This window comes from Schistocerca gregaria, chromosome 4 (assembly GCF_023897955.1).
Source record: "Schistocerca gregaria isolate iqSchGreg1 chromosome 4, iqSchGreg1.2, whole genome shotgun sequence".
NCBI lineage: Eukaryota > Metazoa > Arthropoda > Insecta > Orthoptera > Acrididae > Schistocerca > Schistocerca gregaria.
In genome coordinates, this window is record NC_064923.1 from 761,169,475 (window position 1) to 761,193,811 (window position 24,337).

Genomic DNA, 24,337 nt, shown 5'->3' on the forward strand with positions numbered 1-24,337 from the left:
GACATTCTACAGTATATATTCACTGTTTCACGCCTTCAGCAAGTAAAAAACGAATAACAGAACGTTGTTGGGCTAATGTGGACGTTTCAAGTGGACTCGCCATCTTGAAATGTATTTTTGAGGTTATAAACAGAACAATGTTTACACGTCCTCTGATCAGGAATCATCACAGTGATGCCAACTTAAAGCCATAAAAGCACCAAACTTTCCCTGCTAACACTTATTTCCCCAGGCCAATTTGCCTCTTTAATTATTGTATGATCCTCGTACATTAAGTTGTGAAATGCTTCAAAGAAGTTTTGTAACACTGCACACGTCTGTTAGCGACTCACTCAATCTTAATGCTGTCTGCTCCTCTTCTCCTGTTGTTCTGGCAGTCTGAGAGGAATCATCTCGGTAGACGAAAACACTGTGCCGGGCAGAACTGGGCGCTGACATTGAGTCGCCCGCGTGTGTGTGTGTGTGTCGGCAGGAGCGGTGCGAGCGGGCGAGGGCGCAGCTGGCCGCCGCCGTGGACGGCCGCGTGGCCGAGCTGCGGCGCCTGCAGCGGGAGGCGGACCGTCGGCTCAGCGAGGCCCAGGGCGGCGCAGCGGAGGCGGCGGGGGCTCTGCGGGGGCGGCTGCAGGGCGCCGCGGCGCGCCTCGCCGACGCCTTCCGGGGGCTGCAGCTGCGCCACGACAAGGTGAGCGGAAGGAGCTGCCCACTGCGATAAGGGCTTTTTTTCCCTTTACATAAGGTGGGCTGGCAGCGGCACACTACGCTGCCACAAGTTTAACAATTGAAAAAAACAATGGAGACACAGAATAGACAGAACAAAATTGTGGGGCAAATAACAGTAGACACATAAAAACACGTAGCCGTTCACACGCGAAGACACCGAAAGAAACTGTCGGCACTGCACACGGACACTGATGAATTAGATGGTACAAGTGAACGAAGAAGCTGACGGCGAAAGACACTAAAGCACTAACACGGTGGCACACACACGATAAACTGATGGCGATGACAGCCGATGCGCGACTGTCCACTGAGCGTGTGCGAGTCTGGGGACCTGCCAAGAGGGGAGGGAGGTGGTGGGCGTGGGAGAGGGGAGAGCAGGGATGCCAATGGCAGGGGGGATGGGAGGAGAAATGAGGGGAGGAGGGGGGAGGGGAAGCCCGGGGGAGGTGGGGGGAGGAAGGGAGGATGGAGGGAAAGGAGAGAGAAGGAAGAGAGGGTGCCCTTAGGAAAAAACACAGGAAGTGGGAGGGGAGGATCAAAGTTGATAGGAGGGGTAGATGGAGGGGAGGAGTGCATCATCAGGGAGAAGGAGCTGGCGGAAGCCACCTTGGGAGATCGTAAAGAGCGTCGAGAGATGGAGAGCAGGTGGGACTTGGAAATACAGGCGCGGCAGCAGACGGGGCCGGGAGAGGATGTGAGAGACGAGCGGGTGAGGGGGATCTAGCTTATGGGAGGTGTATAGGATCGCGCTAAGGACTTGGCAGTCCCTTAAATAAGCACACTGGCGGGTAAAATGCCCACGAGTCAAAGACTGCTTTCAAAATGAAAGACGATAATATTTTGTCTCAAATTGTAACCCAGATGTTCAGGGTGATTACAATTAAACTTAAACTTTCAAATCACTGTAGGAATAACACCACTTGTGACAATGACGTCAAATTGCAAAGGAATATTATCGGAGAAGGGGGAAAATGTATGGCAGAAGAAAAATTAGTAGTTTCAAAATGTAGCAATAGATAGCGCTGTAAGCATCATAATTTAATAGTGGTCAACTACAAATGACAAATGAATCATACAATGCCTAAGGTGTATGTTTGACATTAAACAAACTATACTATTCAGTGTGCATGAATGTACAGGTGTCATACCGTTAGTTAGATAAGCCTATCCACCACAGGATGGTCATATCACATGGGATGGGAAAAACCGGTTTTTAACTGTCTCTAGGCCAAAAACCGCATAACAAGCATCAATCACACCTCTGCAGGTGTGCCCCAGGGCTCTGTCCTCTCCCCTCTCCTCTACCTCCTGACAGCAGATATCCCCCAACCCCCTCCAGTACAACTATTGCAATATGCCGATGATACCGCTTTCCTCGCCCCCGCTCCTACCCCCTCCAATGGTCCCAACACCTTCTCCAGAATCACCTTGACCTTTTTGCAGCACGGTGTAACCGGTGGCTCGTGAAAATCAATCCTTCCAAGACCCAGGCAATCATTGTAGGTCGTACCGCTCGCTCCTTCCGGCCCCCAGATTTCTCCCTTCTGTCTGTGCCCGTCATGTTCACCTCACCCCCACCCTCACCTACCTTGGCCTCACCATCGACTGTCACCTCACCTGCATCCCTCCTCTCCGCTCCATCCAATCTAAAGCCCACAACTGCCTCCGACTCCTCAAACTTCTCTCTGGCTGGACATGGGGGTTGCACCACTCTACCATCCTCCACACCTACAAATCCTTAATCCGTCCCATCCTCTGTTATGCCAGTCCCGCCTAGATATCTGCCCCCCCCCCAAATTCTATAAGTGCCTCCAGAACCTTGAGCGTCATACATTCTGCCTTGCCTTCTGTATACGCCTCCCCCACGCGGATCCTCTATGACCTCATTCCTTCCCCCCATCTGCTTTATTCCTCAAACATATCTGCATACTCTACACCTCCTGCCGCCTTTATCCCCCTCACCCCCTGGTAGCTCCACACCCGACCCCACCCCCTGCCACGCCTTCACTGTTGTGTCCACCCTACCCTCCATCTCTACACCCTTCATCTCCTTTCCCAAGTTGGTTTCCGTCAACTCCCCCTCCCGGATGAAGCCCTCTCTTCCTCCATCTATCCCTCCTATCCCTAGGCTCCCTCTTCTCCCTCTTACATCCTGTTTTCTCCCCGCCAAACCTCTCCCTTACCTCCCTTCTCCCCCCCCCCCCCCCGCCGAGTCCTTTTGTGTTCCCCTCCTCTGCCTTCCCCACCCCTGTCGCGTCTGCCCAGCACCCCCACCCCTCTTATGTGTCCTCATCCTCCATTGGCTCCTTTCCCCCCTCCTCCACTTTGCTTTTCCTCTCCTTCCCCCCTTTTTTACTTTCCCATCATCTGTCCAGTTTGCCCCCACCTGCACTCGGCTGTGGCATACCACAACTTTTCAGTGCAGCGTTCCAGTGAATGTTCAGTGTTGTTCATCTTTCTAGTGTTGCGATGAGAAACCATGCTGTCGCTGGGTGTGTATTTTAAGTCTTTTGCGAACAGAAACCACACTATCGCCGTGTGTTTTAATTGTCTGTCTATTGTTTTATCTATCTGCTTCGTATGTATTTTTATTTGCATCATCATCCCTTTGTTCTATGTTTTAAGTTCCACGATTTTTCCGCTTTGTTACTATTTAAGTCTCCGGTTTTATCGCCTGTTTTTATTATTTTTTCTCTTCATCTTTTACAAACAAAGTCTGTAGGCTGAAGAGCGGCATACTACGCTGCTGCCAGCCCACCCCCTTCGGGGTTAATCGAAACTCAATAAAGAAAAAAAAAACATCAATCACATCCTTTCCCACTTCGGCGACTCCTGTTGCCAGTGCACACCGCCTTCAGTCATGGACACCCCCACTACCACCATCATCTACACCTCCCCTTCCCCTGCACGTTCCTAATTTCATTGGTTCAAATTGTCACTGCAGTTTTTTTTCGTCATTGTTACTATAAATTATAGACGTATCATTAGACTGAATAATCTCGTTTCACTACATTCTGCACCCAGCATCAACGTATCGCGACGTCACCCTGTCGCTGTACGATAAACCTTTTCCCCTCCGTCTCTTGGCGCAGGTGGACGCTTTCCTGACGCTGCACGCAGAGGCGGTGAGCCTGGTGGAAGAGGCGTCCAGCTGGAGCGGCGGGCAGCTGGCCTTCAACGCGCAGACCCTGGAGCTCAGCGTACGCGATGAGGCGGCCGGCAGCCAGACCCCGCCAGAAGGGGCCGCGGGCTCCGTAGAGAACCTGGCCACCAGCGCCGCCTACAGGTACGGCGTGACGCAGCCGCCGACCGGCAGTGTCTGTACGGGCGAGAAGGGTTCGGAGAGCTTTATCAAAGACGCTACAACTGGGGTGTAATGAGAGAAGCATTCAAAGAGTGTGAAAGTAAAATTTTGTCGACCGGTCTGAGTAAAGACTCGAAGATACTTCGGGCTTATTTAAAATCAGTAAGCGGTTCGAAATCCTCTATCCATTCACTCAGTGACCATACTGGCACCGACACGGAAGATAACAGAGTAGGCCGGAATACTGAATTCGGTATTCCTAAATTATTTCTCCGCGGAAGATTGAAACACTGTCCCTTTTTCAGTCAACGTACGAACATTGGTTTGTTTATAAATAACTCATTTGCTACCAGTCACTATTTTCTCTGTTTTAGTTATCGCACGACGCGTTTTGGGAAATGATTCCCATTTTCAATCCATCCATGTAACCTTGATGACCGCACGACACAAAGCTTTACGTTTCGGATGGACCCGTCAACACCGACATTGGACTGTTGATGACTGTAAACGTGTTGCCTGGTGGAACGAGTCAGGTTTCAAATTCTATCGAGCGGTTGGACGTGTGTGGATATGGGGACAACCTCATGAATTCCATGGGCTCTGCATGTCAGCAGGGGACTGTTCAAGTTGGTGGAGGCTCTGTAATGGTGTGGGGCGTGTGCAGTCGGAGTGATGTGGGACCGTTGATTCGTCTAGATACGACTCTGACAGGTGACATGAACGTAAGCTTTCTGTCTGATGACCTGCATCCATCCGTGTCCATTGTGCATTCCGACGAACGTGGGCAGTTAGAGAAGGACAACGAGACACCCCACACGTCAAAAATTGCTACAGAGTGGCTCCAGGAACACACTGTAGCGATTCTGGACGTGTAGGGAGTGGCACAGTCCTGCTGGAATTGCCCACGTTCGTCGGAATGCACAATGGACACGGATGGATGCAGGTCATCAGAAAGGATGCTTACCTACGTGTCAGCTGTCAGAGTCGTATCTAGACGAATCAACGGTCCCACATCACTCCGACTGCACACGCCCCACACCATTACAGAGCCTCCACCAACTTGAAAGGTCCCCTGCTGACATGCAGAGCCCATGGAATTCATGAGGTTGTCTTGTAACCTCCAAACAAAAAAATATAATTATTATAATATATAATATATAATTTGGTGTAACCTCCCAGCAGATAAAATATATATAATTATATCATTCATTTCAAGTGTAACGTCCAAACAGTTAAAAATAATTATATATATCATTCACATTCAGCGTAATCCAGTTAACAATATCTCCCAACAGTAAAATTAATTAGTTATATCATTCACATTCAGGTTTAGTGTAACCTCGCAAGACATAAATTCCGTAACATACCAATAATAGAATGAGACTAATCTCCTAATAAAAAATGTGACTCACTTATAACCTTTCAGTAATTGACTGTGAATTTAAACTGTTGAATTTGGACGTCAGCAGTGCTGCGTCATGGCCCTGAAAAATCATACTGAATAAATTAAAAATACTTACCTCAATAAGGTCGCCGGATAACGAGTATATATCTGCTCCTGTAAGAAATTTTTCTGGCTCAGCCCAGTGCAATGCTGGCTGATAGATTTGTCATGTATAAAAAGAAATAATTGATTTTTCTTTGCAATAATCGGGATGACCATGGATTGAAGAAATTAGTAAATTCTTAAAATTGAGATGAATGATTGTCAAGAGTTAATTTTTTTTAAAGAAAGATTACTATTAAGAGATTTCTTTTTTTAAAAATTTACTTGGGACTTGGTATTACAATAATACATATGCGTGAGGCTGCTTTTCCCTTATACTACATCGCTCAGGCACCGCCATCGCTCCCCACGACCGGCCCAGCCAACTCGATACACTACTGCTCGCTACTACTTACTCCTACTGCCACACAGTTCCTACTGCATACAACACTGCTCTCTGGTCTGAGATTCTCTTATACCTCACATATCGTAGGCAGCGCATGAGCAATCCATCGAAATTACATCTAGCAACAAATTCCTTAATCATGGACCTCTTGCAGTCTCCATACCCGTCACGTCCATCCGCTCGATACAATTTGAAACGAGACTCGTCCGACCAGGCAACATGTTTCCAGTCATCATCAATTCAATGTCGGTGTTGATGTGCCCAGGTGAGGCGTAAATCTTTGTGTCTTGAAGTCAAGTGTATAGCAGTGGACCTTCGGTTCCGGAAGTCCATATCGGTGATGCTTCGTTGAATCGTTCGCACTCTTACGCTTGTTGATGGCCCAGCATTGAAAACTGCAGCAATCTGCGGAAGAATTTCTCTTATGTCACTCTGGACGTTTCTCTTCAGCCGTCGTTGGTCCCGTTCTTGTAGGATCTTTTTTCCGGCCCCAGCGATGTCGGAGGTTTGATGTTCCAACGGATTCCTTATATTCACGGTACACTAGTGAAATGGTCGTACGGGAAAATCCCCACTTCATCGCTACCTCGGAGAGGCTGTGTCCCATCGGTCGTGCGCCGACTATAATACCAAGTTTAGACTCAGTTAAATCTTGATAACCTGCCACTGTAATAGCAGTAACCGTTCTAACAATTGCGCCAGACACGACCGCCTGTTTACATATGTGTGTATTTGAGCAGGCATGTCTATACCAGTTTGTCTGTCACTTCAGTGTAGCTGTGGTGAGAGGCCAGAGAGTGCACGGCTGCGGTGTCTGCCGGCAGGAGCGCGGCGCGGCTGTGCCTGCGCAAGCACTGGCTGCGGCGGCCGGGCGCGCTCTGCTGGTGTCCCTGGGAGGCGGCTCGCCACCTGCTGTACGTGGCGGTGCGGGACGGAGAGCTGCTGGCCGTGGACACCGCCACGGGGCGCCTCGCCTCCAGGCTCGCCGTCGACGGCCTGCTCTGCCCCGCCGGCGTCGCATTCTCCGGCGACAGGTGCTACGTCACAGGTACGCGCACACTCCCACACTCACACACCTGACAAGGGAACCTCCCCATCGCACCCCCCTTAGATTTACTTATAAGTTGGCACAGTGGATAGGCCTTGAAAAACTGAACACAGGTCAACAGAGAAAACAGGAAGAAGTTGTGTGGAACTGTGAAAAAAATAAGCAAAATATACAAACCGAATAGTCCAAAAAAATGGTTCAAATGGCTCTGAGCACTATGGGACTCAACTGCTGTGGTCATTAGTCCCCTAGAACTTAGAACTACTTAAACCTAACTAACCTAAGGACATCACACACATCCATGCCCGAGGCAGGATTCGAACCTGCGACCGTAGCAGTCGCACGGTTCCGGACTGCGCGCCTAGAACCGCGAGACCACCGCGGCCGGCCCGAATAGTCCATGCGCAAGATAGGAAACATCAAGGACAGCGTGAGTTCAGGAGCGCCGTGGTCCCGTGGTTAGCGTGAGCAGCTGCGGAATCCGAGTTCCTTGGTTCAAGTCTTCCCTCGAGTGAAAAGTTTAATTTTTTTTATTTTCAGACAATTCTCAAAGTTCAAGCACTCACACGTAATCAACTTCGCTCTCCAAAATTGCAGGACATGCTCAGATTTGCTTGGACATATGCAGGATTTGACGGTCTACACACGGAAAGATTTGAAAACGTTAAAAACATATGTTTTGACATTGCACGGGGAAAACTGTGCGACTGTGAAACTGTTGCATTCATTTGTTGCATTTTATGTGACAAACTCTTATGTTTTCATCACTTTTTTGGGAGTGTTTATCACATTCACAAGAAAACCTAAATCGGGCAAGGTAGAAGAATCTTTTTACCCATTCGCCAAGTATACAAATTAGGTGGGTCCTCAACATATTCCTGTCATGTGATGCACATGCGGTCACCAGTGTCAGTATAGAACATATCAGACGTGTTTTCCTGTGGAGGAATCGGTTGACCTATGACCTTGCGATCAAATGTTGTCGGTTCCCATTGGAGAGGCACCTCCTTCCGTCTACTAATCGCACGGTTGTGCGGTGCGGTCGCAAAACACAGACACTAAATTTATTACAGTGAACAGAGACGTCAATGAACGAACGGACACATTATAACTTTGCGAAAATAAAGAAAGTAAACTTTTCACTCGAGGGGAGACTTGAACCAAGGACCTCTCGTTCGGCAGCTGCTCAGGCTGACCACGGGACCACGACGCTTCTGAGCTCATACTATCCATGATGTTGCCTATCTTGCGCATGGACTATTCAGTTTGTATATTTTGCTTATTTTTTTCATAGTTCCACACAACTTCTTCCTGTTTTCTCGAGTGATCTGTGTTCAGTTTTTCAAGGCCTATACACTGTGCCAACTTATAACTAAATCTGACAGGGGTGCCACGGGGAGGTTCCATTGTGAGGGACAGGTACAGAAAACAACCAACACACTCCGGCCACTTGTTGTACCAGTCAATTAGCTTTTACCTTCATAGCGTCATTGTATGTCGCGTTCTTGTCGGTTTTGAGACAAATTATTTTTTTAATCTCTGCTCCGTAAATCTAAGTACTTGATTTCCACAGTGACTGGAAACATTTGCGAAAACTAAAACCCGAAAAATAACGTGAAATTTGCTGATTTTTAATTTGTAGTTTAGCCGCATAAAAATGTTATAAGTCTGATTACAACAGTTTATTATTATTCGTAACTGATAATTATTCAATGTTAAAAAGACCTTTTCACATCTATCATCATCAATCTTCTATATAACGTTAAACTAACAGTTCATTTCCCACGTGACGACGAAAATATGACCAAAATTAGCACAAACAACGCGGAAACTGGCAAGAAGCCATCGAATTTGACAAAGGACAATATTGAATTTCACAAAAACGCCGAATTTTTCCAAATAAACATCGAATTTGGCAAAAAACACCAGATATGGCATGAATATGACATCCAATTTGGCGAAAAACTAATATCGAACTTAGCAAAAGAATTACGTCGAATTTGCCAAAAAAATAACTAATTTGGGAAGAAAGATACTCAACCTACCAAATAAGAAACTCGATTTGGTAGAAAAGTGACAAAGAATACGGTAAAATAACACACAATATGTATGCATGAAAGGGAAGCAGTGGCTGGGATGGGAGTGAGACCGAGTTGTAGCCTATCCCAGATCTTATTCAATCTGTATATTGAGCAAGCAGTGAAGGAAACAAAAGAAAAATTCGGAGTAGGAATTAAAATCCAGTGGGAATAAATAAAAATTCTGCGGTTCGCCGATGACATTGTAATTCTGTCGGAGACAGGAAAGGACCTGGAAGGGCAGCTGAACGGAATTAAAGTGTCTTGAAAGGAGCATACAAGGCGAACATCAGCAGAAGCAAAACCAGGACAATGGAATGTAGTCGATTCAAATCAGGTGATGCTGCGGGAATTAGATTAGGAAATGAAACGCTAAAAGTAGAAAATTATTTATGCCATTTCGGGAGCAAACTAACTGCTGATGGTCGAAGGAGAGAGGATATAAAATGTAGACTGGCAATAGCAATTAAAGCGTTTCTGAAGAAGAGAAATTTGTTAACATCGAATATAGATTTAAGTGTCAGGAAGTCGTTTCTGAAAGCATTTGTGTGGAGTGTAGCCATGTATGGAAGTGAAACGTGGACGATAAATAGTTTAGACAAGAAGAGAATAGAAACTATCGAAATGTGGTACTACAGAAGAATGCTGAATATTAGATGGGTGGATCACATAACTAATGAGGAGGTAGTGAATAGAATTGGAGAGAAGAGAAATTTGTTGCACTACTTGACTAGAAGAAGGGATCGGTTGGTAGGGCATATTCTGAGGCATCAAGGGATCACCAATTTAGTATTGGAGGGCAGCGTGGAGGGTAAAAATCGCAAAGGGAGACCAAGAGATGAATACACTAAACAGATTCAGAAGGACGTAGGTTGCAGTAGGTACTAGGAGATGAAGAACCTTGCACAGGATAGAGTAGCATGGAGAGCTGCATCAAACTAGTATCTGGACTGAAGACCACAACAACAACATGGCAAATAATCAGTAAAATTTGTCAAGAAAAATACGACTGACATAGGCCAGCAAACGCCCAAAGTGTACAGTTTTCAAAAAAAAGTTGAGTTGTTGTGTACTCCGAGTTGATGTTGTTGTGGTCTTCAGTCGTGAGACTGGTTTGATGCAGCTCTCCATGCTACTCTATCCTGTGCATGCTTCTTTATCTTCCAGTACCTACTGCAGCCTACAAACTTCTGAATCTGCTTAGTGTATTCATCTCTTGGTCTCCCTCTACGATTTTTACCCTCCACACTGCCCTCCCTCCAAGTTGATAAACTTAAATATTATACTCAAAACTACAGATATGCGTGCGCCACACAAGAATTAAAGCAGCCTTCACGAGAGCCACTAGTTCAGAGTAATCGTCTCGCCAGCTTACACTCTACGAACTAGCGACACCAGGTGGAGGTAAAAGAGCAGTACAACATTAAGCACACGCAATAAAAGACACGCGTACAAAACGCTGAGCCGCACGGGACTTTGTACACTAAACAACAGGACAACTGAGATATTGCTTGACACAGTTCGCATTAAAATACTTCACTTCTATTTCGCTCCCCCAGTCAGTCGCGGCCATTACGCAGCCCGCGATTATCTATAACAACTCTGAGAATACACGCAGCAAAATAGTCAGCGCAGCCCCATTTACCAGTACAGCTGACAGTCGTGATTCAGTGGACCAATACAAGCTTCGCACGTCTGAGCTAACCACTCCTAAACCAGTAGTTATTGTAGGCATTCAAAATAAAACTTTTGTGGACCAATCGAAGTCACCTCCTGCGGGATTGTACACTGTTTTACTTTCCAGGACGAGGTAAACTAAAAAAAAATCTGCTTAGTATTCCACTGAGGTTGGACCGCCTCCAGTGATATAGTCTGTTCTTAGCCAACCCATGCGTGCGTTTCTCCACCTCTGACATTAGATACGGCAGTTTTCGTAACACCCTTAATTAAAATACTTTTACTAGTTCCAGCGGGGACTAACGGTTACATTCTCTCGAAGCAAATCTTGCTAGAGTTCTAGGATGTACGAGGGTCGTTCACAAAGCAATGCCCTACTTTTTTTAACAAAAGCCATTAATATACATAGACAGACGTCCTTGTTGGTGCTTCACTTTTGATGTTTGTTCGGTGCGTCGGTGAAGCTTCGAACCTTTCTGGCAGATGGGAGAGCCGTAGTACAGCGCCAAGATGGCGTCTACTATAATGTTATTTCTCAAAAGAAGAAATTAATGTTTTTTAATCTGGTAATATTAAACTGGGTGTTATTGAACCCCCCTCAGAATATGTAGAAAACCGGAAAGACATCGCTAAATTGGATTGCACATCATTGCCTCATACATCCCGCAACCCAGACCCGGCACCTCCATCCCCCCGAGCCGTCCCAAACACTTTACGGGGAACCCCCTCAAGATGACGGGAGTGTCAGTCACGCAGTAAAAACATGGCTACGCCTACATGACGAGAGGTATTATCAGCAGGGAATACATGCTCCACCACAACGTTGTCGTACGGCCATAGAACGTGATGGAGACTACGTAGAAAAATACGACACGGGCAAGACATGTTGATGTATATCGTCACCAATTTCTGACTCTTAACACTAAATATGTTCTGAGAAAAAAATATGGGGTGTTACTTCTTGTACAACCCTCGCATCTTTCTTATCCAAACCGTATTTTTACTGACGGACTATTTCGCGTATCCACTCTTTAAGAACAGGGACAACTCCATTTTGCTGTTGCCAAGGAATGTCTCTTCCGTCAAACTGCGTCCTACTTTCGCCAGGAGTATCCCTACGCCAACTCTCTACCACCTCTCTTGCCGCTCTCTGAGACACGGCTTCTGGGTGTTTTTAGCGGCCTCGCTTCTCCCAATACCATTCCTCATCATGTTGCGTAACAACAAAGAAACAGCTCCCTCGCATCTCCCTGAATTCTGCTTCTCTGCTCGACTAAAATTGCAGAGCACTCAAACCAAACGCTGATTTAGATGCTCACTGAATCAATAAATTTCATAATTCCAGCTACATATTTTACAAACTATCGGACCTTGAGTTACACTTTTCCCCCCACCTTAAGGGATTACATAATACTATGTTCGGCAATACGTGTGGACTGGGAAATAGCACGTTACTGCCATTTCTCATACTGGCCGAGCTGTCAAAGTGTGTCCGGCGCCCCCAGTGTAGCTGTGGGGGCAGATCGTGACTCGTGCTCGGATATCTCAGTCGTTAGTCCATCCCATGACGGGTAAAGAAAGGTCCGAGTTTCAGGCCCCGATCCGGCACACTATTTTGAAACTTCCTTGTAGGTTAAAACGCTGTCTCTCCTGTATCGCCGGGGATTCTAGCATTACGTCATTTAACAGTCGCTTTAACTGTTAACTACGAAGTATGAAAGACATCACGGATTTTAGTACTGCGCCTGTTTGGTGTCCGAGGAGCTTAGGTGCCTTAACACACCTATTTCCTGTTTCGTTTTCTACTGTTGGGAGTTTTTTTTTTTTTTTACTTTTAAACAGTTTCATAGTTAGCCTTCATTTTTTTGTATGCGAAGCTATGTGCAAATACGTCATTGGTAAGTACTGCTGAATATCCTTTAACTGTAATTCTTATTTGCTTAGTAGTGACTGGGTATTACAGCTTTTAGCTCTCCTGTTTAGATGCATTTCAGTTAATTTTAGTTGGATACTGAACCGACTATGACAGATTACACGACCACCAAACCACCTGCTTTCTAGGAATATGGCATCTGAGGCGAAATTACGAGGGAAAGATATACTGAATGCGGGAAATATTTTTCAGTTGTTGTGGCCTCTTGCTTCTAGCGTCGCCTGGAAGTTTGCTCAACTGCGAGTCCAAATAATTACTAATTTCGTAGGCCCAATAAATAACAGGCAGTACGCAAGTGCTTGAATTGCACACGGTAGCCGAAGATCAGTCGCTGTTATTGTTGGTAAAGTTTCTCTTTCTATAATTCCGACGCTTTGTAAATTTTCTGTTCCTCTTCTGCTCCACAGACGAATTTCTTTTTGCGATTGACTAGTAGTACGTATAGCTGAAGACAATCGAAAGGAGAAACTACGTAAATTCTAACATATCACTAGTTACGTGACTAGCTCATTCTTATTAAAAATATTAATTTATTTGTTATATGACATGTGTCCGCAGCTCGTGGTCTTGCGGTAGTGTTCTCGCTTCCCATGCACGGGGTCCCGAGTTCGATTCCCGGCGGGGTCAGAGATTTTCCTGTCTCGAGATGAGTGGGTGTTGTTGTCGTCTTCATCATCATCATTCAACCCCATTGCGGTCGTAGGAAGGCAATGGCAAACCACCTCCACCAGGATCTTGCCTAGTACAGCGGTGCGGGTCTCCCGCATCGTCCCCTACGCTCCTCGGAGTATGGGACTGCATCATCATCATCATATGACATGTAAATGACGAGCATGTAGCCATGCTAACAAACAAGTCACATATACTTAGTCCATGAACTAACTAGTTTTACTATTGTAAGTAGTTAACATAGCAAGTTGTTGGTGAGCTGTTTTGGAGCTTCTTTCCAAGCAAACTATAGAGTAGACCAAATGCTAGTGTTTGGGAGGCGATTTCGAACTCCAGCATTAGACTCCGAAATAAGGGAAACCTACGGAGAACTTGACTGGAACTGCTGGGCTGGGAAAGGGGGGGGGGTTGGAATTTAAGTTTTTAGCTGATACAATACCCTTCAATACAAAAATCTGTATTCGTGGCTTTGTTTGCAAGTGTATGTGAGAGACTACAGTCGATGACTATTCGGTATCTACAACAGTGTAAACGTCGCTCTTCCTTGTGATACTTTCTCTCCAATGAAACAATACTCTGAGGTCACCTGCTGAAATGCAAAGTGGCAGCCATAAAAACGCATGACACAGGAAGTCCTCATTAGAAGGCTAACCAGTGAACGAGATCCCTTAGCTGTGATATGTGGTTCCTGACCAAAGTACCCAAACAGAACAACGTACTGCGGAAGTGACCACAAGATAACACGAAGTTCGTATTCACCGGTATAAAAGGAGGCGGGGGGGGGGGGGGGGGGGGGGGTAGAGAAACAGAAAGAGCAGAAAAGTCGGAGACCTCACTGACTTCGAATGCGAAGCAGTTATTCGACGTCAGCTCAGCAACAAATCTATCAGAGGCAGTTACTGACTGTCAGCTGACTAACAAATCCGTCAGCGACACATGATGCCTTCTAAATTTGCCTAGGTCAGCTGCGAAGTGGAATCGGGGAGGAGCAACCACAGATAAACCAAACTCTGGTAGGCCTCATATACTGATGGACAGCGAATGTCGAGCATTGCGAAGGTGTTTGTAGAAAATTGCATGAAATCAGCGGAAGGAATCATTGGTGAGATCCAAAGTGCTATAGGTAATCCAGTTTTCACAATGACTGTGGCTATGGAGTTAAAACGAATGGGACCTAGTGGTCGATCGGCTCCTCATAAGCCACAAATTTCTGCTGTTAGCGCGAAACGAAGGTAGAAGGACGCAACTGGACTGTGAAATATTGGAAACAAGTGATCTGGAGTGATGAATCACGCTGTACCGTGTGGTAGTCTGATGAAAGGGCTTAGGTTTGGACACTGCCCGGAGAACGTTACCTGCCATCATGTGTAGTGCCAACGGTGAAGTATGGAGAAGGCGCTGTTACGCCATGGGTGTGTTTTCCGTGGTTAGGGTCTCGTCCCTACAATATCACTGGCTTACGCCTATCCTGACTGCAGCCCACATTACACCAAAGTTACGCGGGCAGCCTGCTTTCTTTCGGGCAACACTCGAGGGCTACCATGTTACACATGACGTCAAGATATCGAAATGAAGCGCCAGCAGAGGTCACTGGCCCCACGGACCTCTTTCATACACCGACCACGTCACAGGAGGCAAGACCGACTGTATTCTAGCGGCGAGGGCTGTACTTAGGCCGACGTAAGCGGCACTGACCAGCCAGTTCACTCCGAGTCAGCTTCCTGGGCGAGATACTGAATACTTATGCAGAATCTTCAATCACGAAATCACTTTGGAGCCGCCACACTGTCAATGCGAAGCTTCGTATTCGGTTTCTGCGAGTGGAATTGCATTGTAAAAAAATTAAAGGTTATGAGAAATGGCTTTTGTTGTCAACAGTTGTACTAGCGAAAACACTACCGCTGTGTTTATGTGCTTGTGTAACCACAAATAAAACGTAGTGTCTCAATATTAACGCCATTTGAAAAAAACTTTCTTACTGGCTCTTCTAACCAGTTAGTTTCCTGGTATGGTATGTAGAACGTTCCTAACGAATCGTTTATTTTCTAAGTTGTCTCATCATTTTTTGCAATGATGAGGCGAGCAGCATAATTCTGTTGTATGGGAACACCTTCTTAATGTTTTGGACAAAAGAAGTTATGTACAAAAAGAGATACATTGTTTTCTGATTCCCCTCATAAATGTAGGATTTGGCACTTAGAACGTTCGACACTTTCACTCTTCGGATAAGGACTACGGAGATGCCAAGCATATTGCATCCTCCAGCAGACGGACCACTACGAATTTTTTCCTGCTGACTGAGGTGGTGAGGCGCGTGAGACTGTGGACTGGCTTTCCGTAACAAAGAGCCACAAGGAACGAAGCACAATGTCAATATGGGAAACGCTGGAGAAGTAAACTGACAGTGCAGTTCCGAGGGAAACATCCCGGTGTTTTGTTAAGAGATATAGGGAAATCGCGGAGAACCAAGTCCGGATGACTTCATTTGAATCTGAACCGAAATAGAATAACAGTCCACTGTCCAATGTCTCAGTGTCTTCCCACTGTCCCGTCCACCTCGCTCGGTGGTGTCCATTGGTTCAAAGATATTTTAAAATCCCCGTGCCACAGTACCGTCGCTAGAACAGCCGAAGAAATGGCGAAATTCGTTAGTAAACGTTTTGTTCTTTAGTTTTATTTGCGCAACACCAATCTTGACTATATATTATTCATATTGGATCCTCCTTCCGGGACTTTACCTTGAACTGAGTCTCAGTTTTCAACATTTTAACTGTCGTGTCGGTGCAGACATTTTTTCTAGCGTAGTGCTTTGTGTAATTACTAGTTAGTAGCATCTTCCAGACCTATAAAATTATGAAGAACATTTTTACTGGAAGAAAAATTAGGGTAACTCTTAATGACAAAACCAGCAGATGCGTAGCGCTCAACAACGGACTCCCACAGGGATATCCCAGAAACAGCTCCACGTAAGGTATATCCACGGACGATAAGGCAATAGATTATCAAAGCAAATATTTTGAAAAAAAGGGGAGATAGTGTAACAGACATGATACGTGAATTGCAGTGGGAATCATTGAAACAAAGGCATTTTTCGTTGCGACGGGATCTTCCCACGAAATTTCAATCACCAGTTGTCTCCTTCGATTGCGTAAAACATTCTGTTGGCACCCACCTATATAGGCAGAAATGATCATTATGACAAAATAAGAGAGATCAGGGCTCGCACAGAAAAATTTAAGTGCTCGTTTCTCCCGCGCGCCGTTTGAGAATGGAACGGTAGCGAGACAGCTTGAAGGTGGTTCATTGAACCCTCTTCCAGGCACTTTATTGTGAATAGCAGAGTAATCACGTACATGTAGGTGACCTGTTCCGTCCCTGTGAGACGCGTCACGGCAACGGGAAACGCTTGGTAAGCATTCCAAATCTTCTACATCATACAATACTTTTACCTACTTATCAACGTTTGGAACATTCTACACTTTCTTCTGATGTGTAGCCAGATTAGAATCTGGTGGACCTTTTCTTTGCGCAACTTCTCGATATCGCCACCGGATACCCGTCAAAAACCTAGCTCAGTTATCTGCAAGTTCTTGGTACGATAACGGCATTCCACGTGTTTCCTCATATCTCGATCAAATAAATAAAGCAAAGAACACGCAATGTGCCACTGCAGTCTTGGGTTTCCTGGAACCAACTGCGTATCTGTCGATTAAAACGGCATTCAAGTATTTCTCTTTCCTCGACAAACAATTCTGTTCCTATCTAAAACCCGTTAATTTCAGCGGAAAAGAATAAACAAAGATAGGACAGGCCTAAATATCTCTTCGCAGAACAGATTTTGAAACAGAGGAGTAACTTACAGTCTTGCTCAGGTTCACGTCTCCAACGAGGATTACTATATAACTACAGTGTACTGAATCTAAAACATTGTCTCAGTGCTAATGGAACTGACGCGCGGCTTCATCTACAACCGTGCTGAATATGTCTGCTCGTGAGAACTCTCCCATAACCATTAACGCTTCATGCTGTGAAGAACTCGCTACTCCTAATACACACAATTGCATTAACGACGCTCAAACGAGGATAGATTAATAAGTGGTAACATACTACGAAAAAAGTGATAAATTTGTAAAACGAATGTTGGAGGCGTGATTCATGTAATGGCTTTGTTCGAACTTTCCATCAGAGGCTGTGAGCTAAAGAAACCTCTTTAATGAATGTGGAATTTGTTTATAATTTCTTGATATACACATTACCTGACGAAATTTGAGATACCACAGGTCAGTCATTTATCATTTTTTTCTAATATTGCTCAGAAGCAAACGATATTTCAGGATATGAAGACATTATATAAAACATTAAAAAACGCAATCATTATCTGTTACATTTTCCACCTGACAACAACTTAAACATGTCTCTTACTCCATTGTCGGTGGAACTTTTCCTCGAACTTTCACTCTCAGAGACTGTAAACAGCCAACACGAGAATACAGCCACAATGACAACAAGCCGCAGGCTCCACTCAGTATTGCGTTGCACAGGCGTGTGTGTTGACGCATGCTGCAGCCAGCCATTCGCGAAGACCGCACAGCAAACATAAATATTCACGATTACGGGATAGCCCCTGCATAAAAACTCGTTCTGGCCATAAAATTTCTGTCTGGTTCGTTTCCATTCGCATGGTATATTTCAAGTTCCTCGAACATATCTAGATACCGTTGACTCGTTGGCTTTGTCGAGGTTCTCCATGTTTATATCCATATTCGAGATTTAATTGTAGTTTGGTGACATATGAGCGCCTACGGCGAACTCATTTTTGAAGAAGCTGTTCTCTTTGAAAAGCGTTTTATTATTTTTTTCGGTATTTTCATCATGGCAGCGACAACAGAAACCGTTACGAAATTTTCTCGAATGAAAAACAGCCCACAGTCGCACTAAATTATGTTAATTTTAAACCTTGACCATAGTTTCAGCTATAATATTGTAGCCTTCTTCAGAAGTCATACACACTAATAAATGAAAAATGTCTTAGCCCAGCGGCTGCATCAAGACCAATAAAATTACTTCAACAGACATAAGCTTGTTTCGAACATAAGTAAAATTACATACGGTGCCATATGCAATTTTACTTATGTCTTTAACATAAGCCCACAAAAATGAGTCGGATGTGTTCAGATCCCGAGAATATGGCAGCCAATCAAGACCCATGCTAGTGGCCTCTGGGTGCACCAAAGGCAGAATGCCGTCCCAAAATGCTCCTCCATGACATCGAACGCTTTCCTGCTCCGATGGGGTCGAGCTCCGTCTTGCATGAACGACATCTTGTCGAAATCAGGGTCACTTTGGATAATGGGGATGAAATCATCTTCCAAAACCTTCACGTACCGCTCGTTAGTTACCGTGTCATCAAAAAATATCGCAAAGACTATTTCGTGATTGGACATTGCACGCCACACAGTCACCAGTTGAAGGTGAAGAAACTTCTCGATCGTGAAATGCGGATTGTCAGTCCCCCAAATGTGCCAATTTTGCTTCTTGACGAACCCATCCACATGAAAGTGGGCTTCGTCGTTGAACTAAACCATAAAATACCCATCGTGCCCCACGGCTAACCGTGCAGTTTGAACGTCCTAACACAAACAGTTCAGAAGCTATGACGATTTTATTTCATGTAGTACAATAACTCTCACTGTGTATAACACAGGTTTGGCACTAACTACGTAGTATCTCACTCTTGTGTAGTTCCAATCTCGTCAATTTCGGAACAGTTCACAATCAATATCTCTGGAGCGACCAGGAAGTAAATCCAGTGCATGCCAACTCTTTGAAAGTATGGGTGTGGCTTCATAACATCTCTTGAGTAACCCACGGCATCCACTTTTCCAAAGAATTACTGTACCTCACGCGCTCGTGTATCGGTCTGGACCATCATGGTTGGATGTATCGTAATCCACTCTCTTTGGCGCAGACGGAACGCATTTGCTGACATCAGCGCGTAGTTAACCATTCTAATTAGCAACACCCCGTGCGTTTTCACCTGCACAAAATTTGCCCATGATTTTCCAGTTTTCTGTGTGGTTATGAGTCGTAGAATACTGGTTATGGAAATGCGCGTCAACGCTTGTTTCGGGGCACCGAACTAATTTATGAAGCCTGGGCTCTATCTGTGTTAATTTTTCAATTGGTGCCATACAACAAAACAGTAACTCTGTTCGTCGGGTTTAGTGTACGCTATAGCTCTGCTGTTAACTCCTGTTGCTGCTACCGCTGGTAAGTTAGGAGCTGCCAGAGAGGCAGCAATGTAGCACTGAGTATTGTCCACGTAGCACGTGGTGTATCGCCTCCTTCAATACTGTCACCTCAACTCGTGCGCCTTCTAGGCTAGCCGCCAGGGACTGTACCAGTCCTGCTACAGCAACTTGCGGCGGAGAAGGTTGGTCTCCCACCATCCACTAAACAGTCAGTCCACCTACCTGGACAGGTTTCAGGTTGTCTGTCCCTTCACTATGCGATGGTAGATACTGCCTTAGCCGACAAAAGGAGCGTTGACGAAAATTCTGCCAAACACCTACCACGCAAAGGCCACATAACTCCAGTCCAAGGGCAGTAACTGAAAGTTAGTTAAACTATCGACCGTTCGGGATCCTTGTATGGCTCGCTTGAAAAAAATGTCTGGAATTTCCTTTAAGTTGGTTTATCGTCTTTATTACACAGGAATGTCTATCAGTCTGTATTTAGTACTCTGACGTTAATTATGCTTTATTACTGACTGTCTGTGTTACAAGTTCACATCCGAAAGCAGCCAGAAGGCATTTTGTCCCACCCGATACTCTGAACGTCCTAAACAGTCAAAGAAGTTCTCGCTATAATGTCACGTTATCTGCACGAAACACGCCACACGTAGTTTATGGACGACATGAACTGTTTATACTCGAATATGTAATAAAATAAATCACCTACAAATCTGAAATTTTCGCAAAATACACAATACTTTAGTTTTCTTTCTCTTCAGCAACACGGTAACCGATCAAACGCACGAATTTCATTATTTTGGTACAAATCTGATCAGCGGGATGTACCGTAAGTGTTTACCAGAAGACGGCTCCCAAGCGGCTATCTCGACTCGTCGATCAGATGCACAATGCCTTACTCAAACGTGCGGTATTTCTAATATCAGCCAATCACATTACGATAAGTAATTTAGACTAGTAATCTCGTAATTCCGAAACTAAATATGTTTTCATGAAAACAAAATACGATTCATTTCCACAAAATAAATTACTAATAAATTTAATACTGAACGCCTCTTCTGGGTGCCTTTTACAAAAATGTAGCTCACTCGGACATGTGTCACAAATTATCCTATCGCACAACTGTTTTGACTGACAATTAGCAGGTTTTCCAAGCACAACTTTTGTTGATGTAAGTTCAGAAGGTTGATGACTGAACATACAAACGAAAGGTAACAATAACGAAAAAAAGTCTCCTAACTGAGGCGAACAAGAGTTCACTTCTTATTTTCCACAAAGGCCTGTGGTAACACATTCACTAGTAACAGTCCAATTCCGAGAGGAGGACTTAATCTGCAACGTTTGCAGTACACGAGGTCGGCATCCGGCGTGAACTGAACTTCGGGCCTGGTTCTAGCCCCTAAATAGCTGTATCCAGCCAGTCAGATTTCAGCATAGTGATACTTCCTGCAGGCCGTGGCTCGAGCCTCTCTCCCCCCCCCCCCCCCCTGCAGGAAGTAGTGCTCGGAATGTCTGTTCCCACTATCTTGTGTGTAAATAGCCGTTGTTTACCATGGTGCTTTTGGGTACGCCTTTGGGCACAGACAACCTCGTCCTCTGTGGTGTTAAATGGGTTGCCGACCCTCAGGGCTACCTTGGCTGCGGTATAACACCCCTCCTCCCTTGGAAAAGCTAGCGCGGCATCGGTGACCGCGGGGGAGAGAGTACCAATGTAGCCCGGAGCCGTAGCCTGGTCTGCAACTAAGTCCTCCTGCAGGAGGTGGGGGAAGCCGGTCGCTGGGGAGTAGCGTGCCGCTTTCCGCGCGAGACGACTGGAACGCCGCAGCGGTGGTGGTTGCGAGGCGACGTCGGGCTGGGCAAGCGGCCTGGGGACGTCTGCGTCGTCGTACCGAGGCTGCGCCGAAGAGGGGCCAGGAAGTGGGTCCGGGGGTAGGTCCTGGAGCTGTCCTAGGTCCGGAGTATGCGGCGGTGCGGGACTAGCAGCCGGCGTCTGGTGGCTATCTCCGGGAAGATCAGCCACCAGCTGAGGGGTGGGCACCAACATAAGCCCCAGCGAAGGGACCGGCGATAGGAGAGAGAGAGGAGCCGGCGTTTGGGGCTGCGGCTGCTCGAGGAAACGAGGACGTAGTTGGTTGCGGTGACACGAAACCATCCTGTCGTCCAGAAGTAAGTCGAAGAGTTGTCGACCACAGGACTTGATGAAGACTCCCGGGAGCCGGCTGGGCTGGGGCCCGAAGCCGCGGGCCCAAACCTTGGAGACAGATGAATATCGGGAACCGCCTGGCAGGGCGCGAGGTCCGCCCTGTGGCAGGAGGAGATTGAGTAGCGTCTGAGGCTGGCGACCGTGGAGCTCTGCTGGACTCTTGTCACCCACCGGCGTAGTCCTGTAGGTACTGAGAAATAACGTAAGAGCTTCTTCTGGGGAACGGTCCTCCATGTGCTGCTGCATCTGAGTTTTGAAAGTGCGGACAACGCGCTCTGCCTGTCAGTTGGATTGGGGATGGAAAGGAGGGGTAAAGACATGGTGCATACCATTATCGTGACAGAATTTGGCGAACTCTTGACTGCGAAATTGCGTGCCATTGTCTGAAACCAAGGTGATGGGAAGGCCTTCAATAGAAAATATTTTTGACAGGGACATGATGGTATTCTCTGTCGTGATAGAGGAGCATCGGATAATGAAAGGGAAGTGGGGGTAAGCATCCGTGATTAACCAGTAAGCTCCGAGGAAGGGTCCCACGAAATCCACATGGATTTGTTCCCATGGGAGGGAAGCGGCCAGCCAGGATTGGAAGAAGGCGTGGTGCGAGAAGGGCGTAGGTACACTTCTGACAACCCTGAACCATGCGCTCCACGTCCGCTGTCATGCCTACCCAGAAGACATGGTGACGTGCGAGGGTTTTCGTCTGGGCAATACCCCAGTGAGCATGATTTAAGACGTGGAGAATCCGGGACCGCAGGGAAGTTGGTACGATGACTCGTGGAGTGGCGTCATTTCCCGCACACAGGAGCACCTTGTTGATAGCCACCAGTTGGTGGCGGATGAAGAAGAAGAATTGGAGGTCAGCCTGGGCGCGAGGCGGAGGAAGCGTCGGCCAGCCGCGGAGAACATAGCGGCGCACTAGCTGGAAGAGTGCATTGGCGGTCGTCGCTGCGGCCACCCTCCCAGCTGTGACTAGGAACGAAACCAACGCATCCTATATGTCGTCATCGACCTGAAAAATTAGGAGGTCCGACGAATCGAATGCCGAATCCTGGCTGGGAGCTAGCCGAGAAAAGCTATCGGCGTTGGCATGCTAGGAGGTGGGCAGGAAATGGATGGTGTACCTAAAACGTGAAAGGAATCGTGCCCATCGCTGCAGACGGTGGGAAATCTTCTTGGGTAACTGGGCTGACGGAGAAAATAAGGCCACGAACGGCTTATGGTCAGTGATTAAGCGAAAAGACCTACCGTAAAAGAACGGAAAGTAGGATCGACGAGCAGCCTCCTGGACAACCTGGTGGATTTGAAGATGCTGCTGGAGCCGCTGCTCGTATGTTTCACAGTCTTCAGCATCCTCGTTGAAAGCGGGAAACGGCGGTGGCAGCGGAACCTGGCGGTTTTGCAAGAGTTCCGTAAATAGACAGATGTTCATGAGTATCCTGAGAGTTCTTGCAAAACTGTTTAAAACCTTGTAGTAAGTCATGCACACTTTGGACCAGTTGCTGAAGGACAACTTCCGCCATGAGGAAGACACACGCAGGCACCAACTCGCGCAACTTGTGACTGACAATTCGCAATTTTTCACAACACAACTTTTATTGATATAAAAATAGCTGTCTCCAGCCAATCAGGTTTGGGCGTAGTGATCCTTCCTGCAGGCGGTGGCTCGAGCTCCCCCTGCAGGAAGTAGTGCTCAGAATGTCTGTTGTCATTATCGTGTGTGTAAATAGCCGGTTTTTGTCATGGTGCTGTTGGATATGCCTACGGGCATAGACAACCTCGTCCTCTGTGGTGTTATATGGGTTGCCGGCCCTCAGGGGCTACCTTGGCTCCGGTATAACAACAACTTTCTCAAGCACACATTTAGATAGATTTAATAAAATACCATGTTCTCATTTTTCATATGTCCTCCATTCACTCTCTGTCTCTCCAAAACACTCGCACCTCCAAAACACGAGGAAATAATAATTTTCCAAAGTACTTTTATTTATGTCAGAAACCTGTGATAACGCAACTAAAGAAAATTCCATAAAATTAGGTTACGTGAACCTATCCTTTCGGTTACAGTTTCAGTTGGTACTACAGATGAATACATTACAGTATCTAACTCATTTCAAAATGACAGCATGGTTATTATGTGTTTTAGGTAAAAATGTATATCTCCGTAACTATTGAAATTACTGATTTGAAATTTCAACAGTATGGTTGTGTTGTCCATAGAATGTGGTACACTAAGTATGAAAAAGAGCGATTAATATTTAATAGTACTTCTTATGATTCGTAGAGAATATGTGTAGCGTAATGCACGCAGCAGTAGTCAAGTACACGGCTCACTGTGCCACCTTGACAACCTAAATTCTGCTCTCCACCCGGCTCCACGGCGAGCTACGCTTTCAATGAAAGATGACAACTCGTACTAATTTGCTACGCCACACACTCTTATATCTAGTGCGTTAGTTCGGGCTTATACCACGTCCAAATCTCGATTAAGGGCTCCAGTGGTTGTCTTCTTATACCCTACAAATTCAGAAGGTGATTCCCGTATCGCCCGGGTGTTATCCA

General features: G+C 46.1%; 1 protein-coding gene across 1 annotated transcript in view; it reads left to right on the forward strand.

Moving 5' to 3' along the window:
• The first annotated feature begins 283 nt into the window (after nt 1-283).
• The window catches only part of LOC126267909 (RING finger protein nhl-1-like), a 62,524-nt gene continuing 38,470 nt past the window's right edge, over nt 284-24,337 (forward strand). The window contains exons 1-4 of the mRNA XM_049973219.1: nt 284-376; nt 473-682; nt 3,813-4,006; nt 6,741-6,964. Coding sequence (XP_049829176.1) covers nt 284-376; nt 473-682; nt 3,813-4,006; nt 6,741-6,964 — 721 coding nt within the window. The remainder of the gene's footprint in view (nt 377-472; nt 683-3,812; nt 4,007-6,740; nt 6,965-24,337) is intronic.